Below are 18313 nucleotides of genomic sequence, written 5' to 3'. Positions count from 1 at the left end.
GTCTGACTTCCACAGAAATTGCGGAAGACGTGGACATCTGCACTTTTTCGGTACATTGAGACAGACGTGTGGAGGAATTCCGCGCGTCGCGGTGGAGCCGCATGGCACAAAGCAACGCCGTGATGAAGCCTCACAGGACATGTTCTGGCATGTCCAGCTCATGCACAATTTCTCGGATAGTCACACGACTGAAAAGCCACCGAAAGCCATCTGAAAGCTGTCCTGTGAGACCAACACGGAGGTGGTTTTCTCCCGCGCCATGAGCGGTTCCGTGATGCATCCCTCCGCTTCTCTTTCCATGAAAAAAACTCCTGTAACAGTGGAATGTGCCGAAAAAGTCTTGATGTCCACGTCTTCTGCCATTTTAGTGGAAGTCAGGAGACGTCCAGGATCAACAAAGCCTTCACGTTGGAAATGATCTGGTTGTTTCAGCGGGGTGTGAGCCTGTCGATCGGCGCTTGGAGTGCGCCGCGCTCTCAGACGCTGTGGGCGGTCTTTAAACCGGCTGGAGCACTCCTTAATCTGTGTAATCCCCATAAAATCGTCCCTGAAAGCCATCTGAATTTTCCGAATGGTGTCCACCTGGAGGTCTCTCACAGTTTCTGGAAAAATTTGATGCAGCAAAGCTCCAAATCGTTCAGACATTTATTTGCAATAAAAATCCGACGAGAGGGGTGGACCACTGCTCACACAAAGCCTGCTCACAGGCGAATGATGCAACTGACAGGCATGAAAAAACTCACGCATGCGCACGAAGGTTCAAGCTTGGCTGATGCAATCACACGTGATTTAAATCCATATGGTTTTTGCAAAAAAAAAAAAAAGGTCAGATACTTTTCTAACAGACCTCGTGTGTATATATATATATATATATATATATATATATATATATATATATATATATATATATATATATATATATATATATATATATATATATATGTGTGTGTGTGTGTACATTTTCTTTTTTTTTTTTTTGTAAATTGTGATTTTCATTGTGTGCTAAATAAATGAAATTAAATTAAATTTTTGAGTGCCGGGGATGTGGACAGGCTGTCTACCTGGGTGGTTGCCATCCAGGGCCCAAGATTATCCTATTGTGCATCCTCCCTGACCTGAGGTGCATTTATCTGGATATTTGTATTTTTCCTGTTTTTTTTTTTTTTCCAACATATTTAAATCCATCACTACATTTGTTGAATATGTATATGTATGGGTTTGGTTTTCACAAAGGTTTTACTGATGGATGGTGAATCCTCCGTATTTATCCACATTTGGGACTGGCACCTAGTTGGTCTGATTTTTCCCTCTGATGGGAGGAAGTGTGCTTGGAATAACTGTGTCTGCAAAGAAGGTGGAAAAGAACTGGCTGCATAAAGTAATTAATTTATCTAGTTTTATTTGAAAACTCATTTCTGTGTGCCGCAAGAGCGCAGCTCCCATAGTGTGTTGAAGACAGGATGCACTCTCCAGCAGAGACTACAGTGAATACTCTCTGCTGTTGCTTTGATCAGAGATGATGCCAATCTATTAAAGCTTTTCATTAATCTCTTCTACGGCAAGTAGAAGTACATGACCTTCATCATTTAGTCAGGAGAAAGAATAATTACACTTTCAATCTACAGTGGCAACTATTTTTTTCAAATACTCCTTCACATGAATATTTAATGACCTTTTTACATTTAGACATGCATCCATTTTACTACAGAACAAATAATGAATGAATCATTGAATGTTAAGAATGAATTTTAAGAATTATACAACGGTCTGTATTGCCCGTCATATCAGAATGGTTTTACATGACTGTACTGCGTATTGTAGAATGGCTGTTTTGGAAATGCACAATGTAGTAACAGTCATGTAAGTCAGTGGTAACAAAGGAACTGTAAGTTTTAGGAAACCCCTCAACAAATTAGCATGTTGGTTGTGATATTTCCTCTGCTAAATGTCTGCTGACTTTTATTATGCTGTGTTCACATCTCGACTGTAAGCGGTAAATGGAAAACAGAATGTTCCATTTTTGTCAATGAGACACTGACAGAAAAATACCACCACCTCTGGCTGTGAGAGCAAAGCTGTTAACCATGATGGCACTTGCTATTAAAAGTTTAAAATTTTGAACTTTCGAGGAGGACAAACTAGATGTTTTTTATTTTTGAGTAGGAAGTATGGACAGCAAGACATGGATTACTGAAGTGCATAGGGTCTTCTGGTTTTAAACAGGTAAACATGAATAATTTGTGTAGTATTAGAAAGAGGAATTAATCTATAACCTCTCAAAAGGAAAATTTTTTAAGCTGACATAAGAGCCAGGGCTTCCTGAGTTAATATAACACTTTGCAAAACTCCATCGCCCCATCGGCCATTTCGGATGTGTTTTTGGTTTTGTTATTGGGGTTTTCTTCTGTTAATATTTGCTGTTATTGTGTGTGGGTGGTCATTCCCCCTATCTCGTTCATGCATCTCCTCATGTGTTATTAGTCCGTTTCATTCCACATTCCTCATGTCCAGGTGTTCTTCCCCTGATTCTCTGCTTGGTGTCACCCAGTGATCATGTTTTATTTTTACCACACTCTACTCGGTGGCCACTTATGTTGTTCATTATTTTCAGTACATGTCTTTCCATATTAACATTGTGGTGGCAATGTTCTATTATATTCTGAGGGTTTTATTTCTGTTATTAGTTACCATTCTGTTCCACTCATTCACGAGACTATTTCCACATCAGTCTTCGTTATGTTTTGCATTTGGATTTTACGTTTAGGTTGTTTCTTCCCTTGTTGATTTATGATGGCAGGGTTTATTGTTCTTTTGTTTTATTTTCTATTTTTCTGGAGTTAGGGTTTTTGCTGTCAGTCTTCTTATGTTCAATTAGGTTCAGGTGCATCCTTTCTTCCTCTTTTCCTGAGTTGCTGCACCTGCCACTGATCAGAGAGTTTGTGTTTTTAAGTCCTCATTTGTCCAAGGTTCTTTGCTGTTTGATTCCTTCCTACTAAAGCCCTGATCCCACCAAATAATGAGCCACGTAGCATGTTTTTTGGTACGACTGGAGTTATTCAACAAAAGTGGGAGAATAGTGGCGCTTAAAGGCAGAATATTTGGCTAACGAGGCTCACCTCTGAATGTGTTGCTTATATCAAGAAGTTCAAAATTTAGCAAAAACAACATGGGGCAGTTTCTGTACAGGGTACTACAAGGACAAATGAGGATCTTCGAGGCATGTCTGTGGTGAAAAAGCCCATTATCTGAGTATGTGGTGGCTACAAGGACAGGACAGGCTATTTTGGACAGGCCATTTTGGTTCCGCCCTCTCGCACACTTTGGCATGACAATCCTACTTGCTTTGTGCACTGGACGTAGCATATAAAATAATTATTTTGTAACAGAATAATCATTTTCATTCAGAGTTGGCTGTTGAAAATAACCTCTAATCGTTTCTGGAATCACAGAGGACTGTTTCAGCTGCCGCTTTACCTGCACTGCATGAGGTGGAGAACATATTTGGAAAAGCCTAAAAAGTAATTATTTGTAATGTTTATATTGTAATGGCTTGGTAAAACATTTGCATGTTCATTCCTTCTTATGCGCAGGTGTATGTATGTTTATGATAGATTTAACATCTCATTATAATCGATCAGATGAGCTGTGCTGTGTGTGCTGATGCAATCACACGCACTCACATGCAGTGTTTTTAATTGTTTGCACAATGTTCATATACGTGGTTCATTATTTGAATAATGACTGAAATTTCTGACAAATCCATACGTGGCTCATTCTTTATGGCTTTATTATTCGGTGGGACCAAAGCTTTAATCTCCCATTCTATGTGGTCTCTGTGGCTCCTGTATCTCCATGCTTGTGAGTATTTGATGCAATAATTGCAATTCAAGCCCCTTGTGAAGTTTTTGTGTTTGTATTGGAGACCAACCGTAACATATTGTCCGTGTTGTTACCACTGAAAAATGACTGTGCCTCATGTCGCCATCTGCAGTCTCCCACTGCAGATCACAAGAATTCTGTTATAATGACCGTGATGATTTTTCTTCTGCCGACAAGTGAACGCAGCAGTCTCTTCTGTTACCTGTTTCCGAGTCCTCGTTTTTCCAGTGCGCAGCTTTATGTATCTGGCGATCAGCTCGTTTCGACCTGCATGAACAGAAAAATGGAGAGAAAAACATCTGAGTAAAAATTCAGAAATAATATTTAACATGAAATGACTGAAGAACAAACAAATACACCGCACAAGAAACACTAATATTAATCACAAAATTGCAAATGTTTTCCTGCAACTGCAACTGACGAGAATCAATTTCGTTTTCTTGGTAGGATGCAAAATAAATAAGGAAATGAAAAAACAAATGCTAAATTTTACTGTCTGAATGTAAATGTAGAATATAAAATAGAATTCATCCGTAATGCTGTTCAACGGTACAACCTATGTATCTTAAAACTTAAAGTGCATATCACTAGCAAATGAAATGTGAAATGAGTTGACTATTCAAAATAAATAAAGAATTAAGAAAAATATTGATGTATTCTGGTGTATTTTTGGTGTCACATGTCCTGAGAAATAAAGTAATAAATATGGGGAATTTAGCCTGATTTCACCTGCTCCTGATAAACACTCAGAAACCTGAACCTCTCAGAAAACTGGACTGGGATGACATGTAGGGAAACGTCCCCTTGAGGCCCTCTATTGAAATGAATGGGGGAAAAAAATGGAATTTTTTACAGTGTGAATCCAGTGTGTTTTGTGGACTTTGACACTGAATATGTCGAAATGGTTAAAATGTGTGTTTTGGAAGGATGCAGTAAAATGACTAGTGTTGCTTATTAGGTGGACAGATTATCCAAAGATAATATTTTGAGGATGAATGTGAGAAGTTTTTTTTGCGTGCCTCTGAGACAGACTGCAGAAATGAAGCCCAGCACAGCGTGAGAACAGTCTTTAAAACATGGATCTAACCACGGATTCTATCCTTTCCATTCTTGCAACTAGGAAAACTCTTAACAAAGTGTGTGGCCTCTCCTGAAAGCGTGGAACTGGTCGTCTTTGTGGTTTGTGCATTGCACCATGCTAAGTTGTTACATAGCAGGATGCCGGCAAGTCTTGCCGACTGTGATCACAGAGTCAGACAGAACATGATGATGATGACGAACTTCAGCGTTTGTGTTATTGGCAAAGCTGAGCTACACCGATAGCTAAGTTAAGCTACCGGGAGCTGGCAAGTCTGAAGAAAGCTGATTGAGGAATACTGTTTTTCTGCAGACAAAAGACAGCACCACACACTGGAACAATAATTCTACATGGCTGTGTGTTCAAACACAGCAAGAGTGAAATCAGAGACACCACTTTCACGTATGTAATCATTATTATTCAGTCTTATTGAGACATATGCAACGTTGTTGTTTTGTTCTCTATTTTTTGAATACACCACGAGTTACAAAAAGGTGAGACGGATATATGTTGATCACAAAATACAAGAAATTGACTTGAAAGTCATATTAAAACCATAATATGTTTGGAGACAAAACGTAGCCTAGATTCTCGGTTTGTACTGTTGTATGTCATGAAGTGGACTGTACCTAGACACAGGTGGAGTCAATTTCAGACAGCAAATAGTCACCACCTGAGGTTATATTATGGCTACAACTAGCTGTGCATCTGTGTGCACTTTTCAGATGCTGTATGGACAATTTTATTTTTAACAGGTACATCAGGGCCCGGCCTGCACAAGTTATAAAGTTGGAAGTAATGATATATAATTACTTCCAGAGACTAAGGTTAATTATGGAGTTCCACAAGGTTCTGTGCTATAGGACCAATTTTATTCACTTTATACATGCTTCCCTTAGGCAGTATTATTAGAAAGCATTGCGTAAATTTTCATTGTTACGCAGATGATACCCAGCTTTATCTATCCATGAAGCCAGAGGACACACACCAATTAGTTAAACTGCAGGAATGTCTTACAAACATAAAGACATGGATGACCTCTAATTTCCTGCTTTTAAATTCAGATAAAACTGAAGTTATTGTACTTGGCCCCACAAATCTTAGAAACATGGTGTCTAACCAGATCCTTACTCTGGATGGCATTACCCTGACCTCTAGCAGCACTGTGAGAAATCTTGGAGTCATTTTTGATCAGGATATGTCCTTCAATGTGCATAATAAGCAAATATGTAGGACTGCTTTTTTGCATTTGCGCAATATCTCTAAAATTAGAAATGTCTTGTCTCAGAGTGATGCTGAAAAACTAATTCATGCATTTATTTCCTCTAGGCTGGACTATTGTAATTCATTATTATCAGGGTGTCCTAAAAGTTCCCTGAAAAGCCTTCAGTTAATTCAAAATGCTGCAGCTAGAGTACTGACGGGGACTAGAAGGAGAGAGCATGTTTCACCCATATTGGCCTCTCTTCATTGGCTTCCTGTTAATTCTAGAATAGAATTTAAAATTCTTCTTCTTACTTATAAGGTTTTGAATAATCAGGTCCCATCTTATCTTAGGGACCTCATAGTACCATATCACCCCAATAGAGCGCTTCGCTCTCAGACTGCAGGCTTACTTGTAGTTCTTAGGGTTTTTAAGAGTAGAATGGGAGGCAGAGCCTTCAGCTTTCAGGCTCCTCTCCTGTGGAACCAGCTCCCAATTCGGATCAGGGAGACAGACACCCTCTCTACTTTTAAGATTAGGCTTAAAACTTTCCTTTTTGCTAAAGCTTATAGTTAGGGCTGGATCAGGTGACCCTGAACCATTCCTTAGTTATGCTGCTATAGACTTAGACTGCTGGGGGGTTCCCATGATGCACTGATGAGTGTTTCTTTCTCTTTTTGCTCTGTATGCACCACTCTGCATTTAATCATCAGTGATTGATCTCTGCTCTCTTTCACAGCATGTCTTTTTCCTGATTCTCTCCCCTCAGCCCCAACCAGTCCCAGCAGAAGACTGCCCCTCCCTGAGCCTGGTTCTGCTGGAGGTTTCTTCCTGTTAAAAGGGAGTTTTTCCTTCCCACTGTCGCCAAGTGCTTGCTCACAGGGGGTCGTTTTGACCGTTGGGGTTTTTCTGTAATTACTGTATGGCTTTTGCCTTACAATATAAAGCGCCTTGGGGCTACTGTTTGTTGTGATTTGGCACTATATAAATAAAATTGATTTGATTTGATAATCTGGTATATAATTTTTTAAGATTGTTAATTGGAGTGAGATATCAATCAATCAATCAATCAATTTTTTTATATAGTGCCAAATCACAACAAACAGTAGCCCCAAGGCGCTTTACACAGCCTTTGCCATGATGCTCAAAATTGAGCTCAGGTGCATCCTGTTTCCACTGATCATCCTTGAGATATTTCTACAGCTTAATTGCAATCCACCTGGGAAGAGGTGGCCACAGCTAACCGAAAGGTTAGCTTCAATAACCATGAAACCACAAACTGAAAAGTTAACTTTTATAACGCTAAACCACTAAAAAATTTAGCAGAAGTTACCGCTAACTTTGAATATTGACTCGGTACACTGTCGGCTACTGATAAGTCATTAAAAATTTCCTTTGAATATTTCCAATGACAAAAAAGTGGATATTCACATTTGTTTAGACAATACTCACATTTCATGCACCAAATCTTTCAGATAAACTAAAAAAATTATTTGCACTTTATTTTAAGTGGAAGCATAGCGGTATGACAAGTCATAAACATAAAAAAGGCTGGTAGTACAGCCGATCAAATCCAACATTATTCTGTACAAAAGCTCAATGGGCTAAATTAAAGCAAACCAAGGTCTGCACACTGTTACAGAAAATAATTACAAGAAACTGTAATTCCCTTGGCTAAAACAGTGCTACTATGACTACGTAATAATTAAAGTACAAATTTGTACAGATGTCACATCAACAGCAGCTTCAAACATTCCTCAGTCCTGAGCTGTATTCAAATTGCTGCAACAATACACATGATCCCTGCTCAGTCCTTTCATATGGTAATAACATACGGCCAACCAAAACTATTACACAAATTATAGCTAAGGACGGACTCTAATTATGTGTCTGGCTGCTGCCAATCAATGCCATGGATGGACCTATTTCTCTCCCTCATGAAATCCCAATCTGAGACATTTTTCCACATTTTGTTACAGCCTTATTCCAAAATAGATTATTTTTTTCTCACAATTCTACACACAACATCCCATAATGACAATGTGAAAAAACTTTTTTTTAGATTTTAAAAAAATTATTAAAAATGAAAAACTAATAACTCACATGTACATGTGCACATGTACAAGTATTCACAGCCTTTGCCATGATGCTCAAAATTGAGCTCAGGTGCATCCTGTTTCCACTGATCATCCTTGAGATATTTCTACAGCTTAATTGCAATCCACCTGGGAAGAGGTGGCCACAGCTAACCGAAAGGTTAGCTTCAATAACCATGAAACCACAAACTGAAAAGTTAACTTTTATAATGCTAAACCACTAAAAAATTTAGCAGAAGTTACCGCTAACTTTGAATATTGACTCAGTACACTGTCGGCTACTGATAAGCCAGTCTTGAGTTTAAGCAAAGCAGGAGCTGCTGGGTAAATTCAAAGGCAATCACAAACACAAAAGGAATGCACACAAAATAAACAAATAAAAATAAAACCCCACACACTGTCATTATCTTTATCAAAGTAGTAAATCACAGTATTAGAATTCACAGTTGATCTCTATATTGTATATTTATAAACGTTAACGGAGCTGCATTCACAAACACAAAACAAATGCCACGAAAATACATAAATAAAAAATAAAATTCCAAACATAGTCATTGTCTTTATAAAAAGCAGTAAATCGCAGTATTAATAATCATAGTTTATCTCTGTATTATATTTATAAACCAACCCAGTCTCATGGCAAGTCGTGATTCAGCAGCACGAAATATACATTGGTTTGTGAAACTGTGACGAAAAGCGCCTCATTTTCATCACAACAGCACGAATTCATTCTAATACATTCCGTGATGGCTGCATGAAATTGAAAGTGAAGCGCGGGGGGGGGGTGTCGGGGTGGTTATGGTTAGGATTGGGGGAGGGAGTAGGATTAGGTTATGGTTAATGTTAGGGTTGGGGGTAGGAGTAGGGTTAGTAATAGTGAATTTAAAAAAACCCAGTCACGAAAATGTGACTCATTTCGTCAGGGGAGCATGAAAGAAAACGTGAGACTGGGCTGTTATAAACACAGGAACATGGCTTACCCCTGTTACATTCAATGCGACTGGTAAAATCTACACCTCATCCATGCGTTGAGCTCACTGAAGAAAACCCACGTTTATTCACCCAAGTTTTGTCTTTACATAAAAATACAGCAATAAGTGTCTTTTCATTTTAAAAAAGGAAAGGGAAAGATTTACATGTACACACTGTCTTTAAAGCAGATACACTAACTGTCGATTTAGGCTACGGGTGCTCATTTCGATAGAACACTGGTGCTGTTGTCGCGCTCTGATCGTTTCCATCGTCTTTTATTATGAAACAATGCTGAATTTATGTGGAAATTATTGTTGTACAAACGCTTCAGATATCTGTTACTGAGATAGAAGGTGACTGGAGTGCAGTTTTAAGCAGAAATGAGGCGATAATTCGACGCTCCGAAATGTCGCATGTGCAATGAAGGCGCAGTAAAGGCAGGGAGAGTGCTCAGAAGGGGCAGGGCTGAGCTCCTCACAGCGGCCTGACTGTTGCAGACACATAACCGACAGGAACTAGTATGCATGATATTAGGGTTTACAAACATTTTTGACTGTTAAAATTTACTCACTTTACCAGCCAAAAAATGTTAGCGGACTGAAAGTTAGCGGAACTAAATTTAGCAGAAGGTAACTGGTCCACTGATGGTTTTCAAAGTTAGCTGAAAAGCGAATCCGCTAATGAAAATGTTAGCATTGCTAATTACCGGTTAGCGGACTAGTGGAACTGTACCCACCACTGCACCTGGGAAAATTCAGTTTACTGGACATGATTTGGAAAGGCACACACTTGTCTACATCTAAGCTCCCACAGTTGACAGTACATGTCAGAGCACAAACCAACCATGAAGTCAAAGGAATTGCCTGTAGACCTCTGAGACAGGATTGTCTCGAGGAACACATTTGGGGAAGGGTACAGAAACACTTCTACTACTTTGAAAGTCCCAATGAGCACTGTGGCGTCCATCATTTCTAAATGGAAGAAGTTCGAATTCAAAAGGACTCTTCCTAGAGCTGGCCGCCCATCTAAACTGAGCGATCAGGGTAGACGGCTTTAGGCAGGGAGGTGACCAAGAACCCAATGGTCACTCTGTCAGAGCCCCAACATTCCTCTGTGGAGAGAGGAGAACCTTCCAGAAGCAATCTATTGTAGCAATCTATCAATCAGGCTTGTATGGCAGAGTGGCCAGACAGAAGCCACTGCTTAGTAAATGGCACACGGCAGCCCACCTGGAGTTTGCCAAAAGGCACCTGAAGGACTCTCAGACCATGAGAAACAAAATTGCCTGGTCTGATGAGACAAAGACTGAACTCTTTGGCGTGAATACAAGGTGCCATGTTTGGAGGAACCCAGGCACCATCCTTACAGTGAAGCATGTTGGTGGCAGCATCATGCTGTGGGGATGTTTTTCAGCAGCAGGAACTGGGAGACTAGTCAGGATTGAGGAAAAGATGAATGCAGCAATGTACAGAGACATCATGGATGAAAACTTGCTCCAGAGTGCTCTTGGCCTCAGACTGGGACGACAATGACCCTAAGCACACAGCCAAGATATCAAAGGAGTGCCTTCAGGACAACTCTGTGAATGTCCTTTAATGGCCCAGCCAGAGCCCAGAACTGAATCCGGTTGAACATCTCTGCAAAGATCTGAAAATGCCTGTGTACCGACGCTCCCCGTCCAACCTGATGGTGCTTGAGAAGTGCTGCAAAGAGGAATGGGCAAAACTGCCCAAAGACAAGTGCACCAAGCTTATGCCATCATATTCAAGAACATTTGAGGCTGTAATTTCTGCCAAAGTTGCATCAACAAAATACTGAGCAAAGGGTGTCAATACTTGTGATTTCTTCAGCCCAGTCTCATGTTTTTTTTCATGCTCATGAAATTATTAAAATTTTCGTGACAAGGTTTTTTTTAACTCACCATTACTAACCCTACTCCTACACCCAACCCTAACCATAACCACCCGCCCCCCGCTTCACTTTTAATTTTGTGCAGCCATCACGGAATGAAGTAGAATGAATTCATGCTGCCGTGAGAAAAATGAGGTGCTTTTTGTGACAATATCACAAACCAATAGATTAATGTATATTTCGTGCTGCTAAATCACAACATGGCCTGAGACTGGGTTGGATTTCTTATATTTTTTAGTTTTAATAAATTTGCAAAAAAAAAAATTAAATTAAAAAAATATGGGGTACTGTGTGTAGAATTTGAGAGAAAAAATGAATTACTCCATTTTGGAATAAGGCTGTAGCATAACAAAATGTGGAAAAAGTTAAACCCTGTGAATACTTTCTGGATGTACCTTATGAATTAGTGGTATCAGGCAATTAAACAATTTATCTAATTAATTACAAGGTTTGTGATTAATTAATCTAAATTCATGGATCACATTTAATTGCATGTAATCGCAAAACACATACATAGGCTCTCAGAAACACAAAAACAATGAAGGAGAAAAAAAAATGAGTCTTAAAAACAATTACAAAAATATTTTAATATATAGAAATAAACTGTGCAGTCTGACCTTTGCAAATATGCAGCATCATGAACATAATGCACACTTTTTTTTAGCAGTACTACAAAATGCATAGAAATTTTTTTTTACCACTTCATTTAAGATGGTGTGTGTGGTGTGTGTGTGTGTGGTGTGTGTGTGTGTGTGTGTGTGTGTGTGTGTGTGTGTGTGTGTGTGTGTGTGTGTGTGTGTTTTCAGAGTTTTTATGATTCTGGAATACAGAGCTAATCCTGGGCTACTGAAAAGGTGTGTGTACATGTCAATGTTGGGGGGGTTATATCTGAGGTAAAATTTGAGGATCTGAGGGATCTGTGTTACATATGTCACATAGTGGGCGTTAAACAAGCTGTGTCAGTCATGAATTCTGCTTAAAAAAGGGCATATTGGAAAACAGAATTGTGTGACTATGGTGATGCAAACATTAAATATCAAACACATGAAAATGTAAAAGATAAAAACTGTTATGGCACAATACAACTTCTTTAATAATTATCTTGTTGGATCAAGACCATTTCATTTTTAAATCTGCCCATTGAACAATAAAATAAGGATGAAAAACATCATGAATCGAGCATTTTTAAAGTGTGTTAAACCTGTCAGAGCCCTGCATGGCAGTTTAATTAATGACTGTTAAAGCCCAACCAGCATTAGAACCAACATTCATGCACAAAACCCCACATTTCAGATATTATAATGTATTTAACAGTATTTGTTCTCCGTGTGTTGGGTTCAAGAGGAAACATTCGGCTCTTTTATTCCCCACGTCGGAGAATGACATGAAGCTAATCTGTGCGCTTTGGATGTGCTGAAACAGTTATTTTTCCTTGTCACTGTTTTAAAAAAAATAATTCTGGTCTGCTGGTGTACCATTCAAAAAAGTGTCCAAGGCATGAACATTCTGGGTTTTGGGGTTTTAAATGTTGCTATTGTGGTTTCATGTTAGTTTAAAAATGTTGTTAGTGTTGTTGATTATTGTGTTTTTGAGTTCAATTGGTTTAGTGAGTTAAGTGTCATCATGTCATCATAAGTGAAAAGTGCATCGCGTTTGATGCCATCCCTGTATTGTTTTATCTGAAAAATAAGAACGCAACCTAGTGGCAGAGTGCCAAAATGACAAACGCTCTCTCCTGTCTCATTCTACGTAGTTCACAACAAAATGAATTATTACACAGCTTGAAGCTGTTTGAACATATCTCATTCACATGCCGATGATCTCAGCCCAGTCTCACGTTTTTTTGGGGGGGTTTTTTGTGCTCCTCTGACGAAATGAGTAAAATTTTCGTGACAGGGTTTTTTAAAGTCACTATTACGAACCCTACTCCTACCCCCAACCCTAAGCTTATCCATAACCTAATCCTACTCCTTCCCCCCACCCTAACCATAACCACCCCGACCCCCCCGCTTCACTTTAATTTCGTGCAGACATCACACAATGAATTAGAATTAATTTGTGCTGCCATGACGAAAATGAGGCACTTTTTGGCACAATATCACAAACCATTAGATTAATGTATATTTTGTCCTGCTGAATCACGACTTGCCGTGAGACTGGGTTGATTATCTACATATTAAAAATGTGTGTGGGTGCGTGACTTCATTAATAAGGTCAATGTAAGTACATAATATAATTGTAAATACGTTAAAATTACATGCATGACACAAGAAAGTGAAAACACTTATTTCCATTGTGGTCCATTTAAAAATCAAATGACAAAACAGAAGTAATAATAAAATAAAATATCAATAATACTGATAATAACAATAAAATGTACAACCCCAATTCCAATGAAGTTGGGACGTTGTGTAAAATGTAAATAAAAACACTCGGAGAGCGCAAACCTCCGCCAAGGCCATAGGGTCACTGACGTCGGATGGAATATCCTTTGGCAAAGAGACTTATTCCACGTCATTTCACACATCTACCATCATGTTCAACCGGATCTCACGGCGAGTCATGCTTCAGCAGCACAAAATATACATTAATCTATTGGTTCCTGATATTGTGACGAAAAGCACCTCATTTTCGTCACGGCAGCACAAATTCATTCTCATTCATTCCGTGATGGCTGCACGAAATTAAAAGTGAAGCGGGGGGGGGGGGGGGGTCGGGGTGGTTATGGTTAGGGTGGGGGGAAGGAGTAAGGGGGTGGGAGTAGGGTTAGGAATAGTGAGTTAAAAAAAGCGCTGTCACGAAAATTTGACTCATTTCGTCACGGGGGCACGAAAAAAAAATGTGACTGGGCTGTCATGGTTCAGATTCAGTGGTTAACCCTCTGGGGTCCGAGGGCATTTTTTGGACAGTTCACTCACCTGGCATAAATGTTTTATTATTGCTGTTAACAGCTCTCCCTGCATCCCACAATCAAGTTTTATGTCTCTTTTTCAGGACAACATGTACTTTCAAAATATATAAGGTGTCCCAAAAAATATACAACATTTAAAACACTCGGTTTGACCCTTAAATGCTACAAACTTAATCACTTATGTTTCTTTTTTACTTGCAGAGACCCTTAAGTTTATGTTGATGCCAAGGAAGACTCAGGAAAATGCCAAGATTAACCATACTACAGCGAACAAAAATTATTGAGTTTTTACACCAGACCAAGAGTGTCAAACAGGTGCAGCGACTTTATGCTAGACTGACAAAATGCAGGGCCAATATTGACATTGGTATGAAAAACTTCAACCTTTCAGCTTTCTATCCAGCTTTATTTCCTAGACATATGCTTTGACCATTTTCTTTGCTGATAAAATGTTGCATATTTTTTGGGACACCCAATATATGCTACAGTTGTGTTTTCCAAATATAATAAAGGTTTACAATCAGAAATAAGAAAGGAAAAAGTAAAGCGGAAATAATGTTCCAAACACATTTATTCAAAACACACAGCAAACTATAATAAACAACTGTTTTGACACTTTATAAAGGTAATTTGGGCTCTTGTGTGAAAGACTGTACAACAAAAAGGTTCAAACGATAAACACAAATGCACATTTTGAACAATACGAGGTCTATTAGAAAAGTATCTGACCTTATTATTTTTTTCAAAAACCATATGGATTTGAATCACGTGTGATTACATCAGACATGCTTGAACCCTCGTGGGCATGCAAGAGTTTTTTCATGCCTGTCGGTTACGTCATTCGCCTGTGGGCAGGCTTTGAGTGAGGAGTCGCCCACCCTCTCGTCGATTTTTTCATTGTTTAGGAATGGCTCAGAGACTGCTGCTTTGTTTGATAAAAATGTTTTCAAAAACTGTATGCACAACTGAGTGGACACCATTCGATAAATTCAGCTGGTTTTCGGTAAAAATTTTAACGGCTCATGAGAGATTTTGGTCTGGTAGTGTCGCTTTAAGGACGGCCCACGGTGCCTGATGGCGATCTGCGCTCTGAGGCGGCGTCATCTCGCTGTTTCAAGTTGAAAACTTCCACATTTCAGGCTCTGTTCACCCAGTAAGTCGTCAGAGAACAGAGAACTTTCAGAAGAAGTCGGCATGAGGAGTTTATGTGGACATTCCACTGTTAAAGGTCATTTTGTAATGAAAGAACGTGCGGGCAGAGTCGCATGTCAAGCCGCACCCGACCGCGGGGGGTCACGACAGGAAAAACACCTCCGTTGGAAAACTTAAAGGGCAAGTTGGAACATGCCCAACTGTTAAACAATTTCTCAGTTACTCACTTGTTGAAAGCCATCAAAAGCCACCTGAATTTTACAAATGGTTTTCAACACGGAGGTGTTTTTCCTGTCGCGGCGCACACAGATTTGCAGCGTAGTCATGGAAACGACTCGGCGAATTTGCGCGCACGTTCTTTCATTACAAAATGACCTTTAACAGTGGAATGTCCACATAAACTCCTCATGCTGGCCTCTTCTGAATCTTCTCTGTTCTCTCACGACGTCCTGGGTCAACAGAGCCTTAAATTAGGATGATTTCAGCTCGAAACAGCCAGACGACGTCGCCTGGGAGCACTGCACGACATCCCGCTCCGTGGGAAGTCCTTAAAGCGACAGAAACACCCCATAATCTCTCATCAGCCGTTAAACTTTTCACTGAAAACCAGCTGAATTTCTTGAATAGTGTCCACTCGGATATCCCTCACAGGTCCTGAAAAAAGTTTGATAAAGCAACACGCGCCGTCTCGAGCAGCGTCTCAAACAAAGGAATTCAGCCGAGAGGGCTGGACCAGTGCTCACTCAAAGCCTGCCCACAGGGAAATGACGTCACCGACACGCGTGAAAAAACTCACGCATGCGCACGAGGGTTCAAGCATGATTGGTGTAATCGCATGTCATTCAAATCCATATAGTTTTTTTTTTTTTTTTATAAAACTGCCGGTTAGTTTTATAAGATACCTCGTATGTACAAAATGGTCTATGCGTTTTGTTTGTCTTCATCTCAAAGCAATTTCTGTCTGCTATTACACAAAGGTCACATCACAAACTTCTACTGCACTATGAAGTTGACTGTGTGTTTGTTCTCTCCTGCTCTGAAAGCAACATTCACACTTCGAGGCTCATTCAGTTTGAGGAGCGGCCCCTCCCCCTTCGCTCCACTGATATGGTAAACAGTACTTTACGTTGGAGCAAGAGAGCTTGCCACAGGCTTATCCAGTAACATTCACAGGGAAACTAGTCGAGCAATCCTGACACTCACACACTGTTTGAGCATGTGAGATTGTATGAGAGGCTCTCCGTCTGCTCACTTTCAGTTTCGCTGTGCGTAATGGCGCAGGGCGCATTGGAGCAGCCAGGGGGCTATTCAAACGGGCCAACTAGTAACACATCACTCCTAAAAACAATCTCTGGTGTGTCACGTGAGGTGACTCTGCCCTACGATTGGATTTTGGAAAACCATGTGACAGTGAACCAATTCCGATTGGACACTCACATTGCTCACATCATCACACAGCTTCTATGTGGAGTACAAATATGGTGGACAGTGGCTCAAAAGTCTGCGGAGTTAACTTTTCTGCAAAAAAAGTAAGTTTCTATCTCATATCATTAAAAAGTTATTTATAATTAGTAAAGCCTGGTCTCAGCTTGGTATACGACGGCGTCGGCCCCAGAGGGTTAAACCCTTAGATCTTCAGCAAATGTATTTATAAAGAGAAACTGCATGAACTACACAAGTTTTTTTTATTTTCTAATAACAAGTTTATTCAATGAGGAGAAACAAATGCAAACTTATTGTTGTGTCATAACTTATTTTTTGTTCAGCCTTTGTGACCCATCTTCATGAAGTTAGATGCAAAAATGATGAAATTGGACCTATCCTGCAAAGATAAAGAATCCTTAAAAAAAATTACCGGCTCCGGATCATTACCAAAATTTAATGACTTCTAAGTTAGGCCAAGATACACCCCTGGTAAAAATTTTGTTGAAATCCGTTGAGGATTTTTTGAGTAATCCTGCTAAAATCCAACCAACCAACAAACAAACAGACGTGACCGAAAACATAACCTCCTTGGCGGAAGTAATCATTTGCAAATCGTCATCAACCTATATTCAATTGACTACACCACAAAGATATTTAATGTTCAAACTGATAAACTTTATTGTTTTTGTGCAAATATTTGCTCATTTTGAAATGGATGCTTGCAGCACGTTTCAAAAAAGCTGGGACAGTGTTATGTTTACCACTGTGTTACATCACCTTTCCTTCTAACAACACTCAATAAGTGTTTGGGAACTGAGGACACTAATTGTTGAAGCTTTGTAGGTGGAATTCTTTCCCATTCTTGCTTGATGTACGACTTCAGTTGTTCAACAGTCTAGGGTCTCCATTGTCGTATTTTGCATTTCATAATGCGCCACACATTTTCAAAGGGCGACAGGTCTGGACTGCAGGCTGGCCAGTCTAGTACCCGCACTGTTTTACTACGAAACCATGCTGTTGTAACACATGCAGAATGTGGCTTGGCATTGTCTTACTGAAATAAGCAGGAACGTCCCTAAAAAAGACGTTCCTTGGATGGCAGCATGTGTTGCTCCAAAACCTGGATGTACCTTTCAGCATTGATGGTGGCATCACAGATGTGTACGTTGTCCATGCCATGGGCACTAACACGCCCCCACACCATCATAGATGTTGGCTTTTGAACTTTGCGCTGGTAACAAACTGGATGGTCTTTTTCCTCTTTTGTTCAGAGGACACGACATCCATGATTTCCAAAAACAATTTTAAATGTGGACTCATCAGACCACAGCACACTTTTCTACTGTGTGTCTGTCCATTTCAAATGAGTTAGGGCCCAGAGAAGGCATTTCTGGATGTTGTTGATGTATGGCTTTCGCTTTGCATGGTAGAGTTTTAATTTGCTCTTGTACATGGTCCTCTGTTGTCTTTTGGCCCAGTGTTTTATTTATTTATTGTTTTATTGTTTTTATGTTTATTTATTAGTATCTGAGTTGGTTTATTGTCTTGTATAGTTTGTATAATTATTTTTCTGTGCAGCACTTTGGAAACTGTTCTGTTGTTTGAATGTGCTATATAAATAAAGTGGATTGGATGTAGCGATGAACTTTGTTAACTGACAATGGTTTTCTCAAGTGTTCCTGAGC

General features: G+C 39.6%; 1 protein-coding gene across 3 annotated transcripts in view; it reads right to left on the bottom strand.

The window, feature by feature from the left end:
* Nucleotides 1-18313, bottom strand: part of tead1b (TEA domain family member 1b) — a 177686-nt gene that overhangs the window by 74597 nt on the left and 84776 nt on the right. For all 3 annotated transcript variants that reach the window (XM_034190731.1, XM_034190716.1, XM_034190723.1), the window contains exon 4: nucleotides 4082-4146. In XM_034190731.1, coding sequence (XP_034046622.1) covers nucleotides 4082-4146 — 65 coding nt within the window. The remainder of the gene's footprint in view (nucleotides 1-4081; nucleotides 4147-18313) is intronic.

This window comes from Thalassophryne amazonica, chromosome 2, assembly GCF_902500255.1.
Source record: "Thalassophryne amazonica chromosome 2, fThaAma1.1, whole genome shotgun sequence".
NCBI lineage: Eukaryota > Metazoa > Chordata > Actinopteri > Batrachoidiformes > Batrachoididae > Thalassophryne > Thalassophryne amazonica.
The sequence above is the reverse complement of the archived record's forward strand: the minus strand, read 5'-3'. Positions and strand labels throughout refer to the sequence as shown.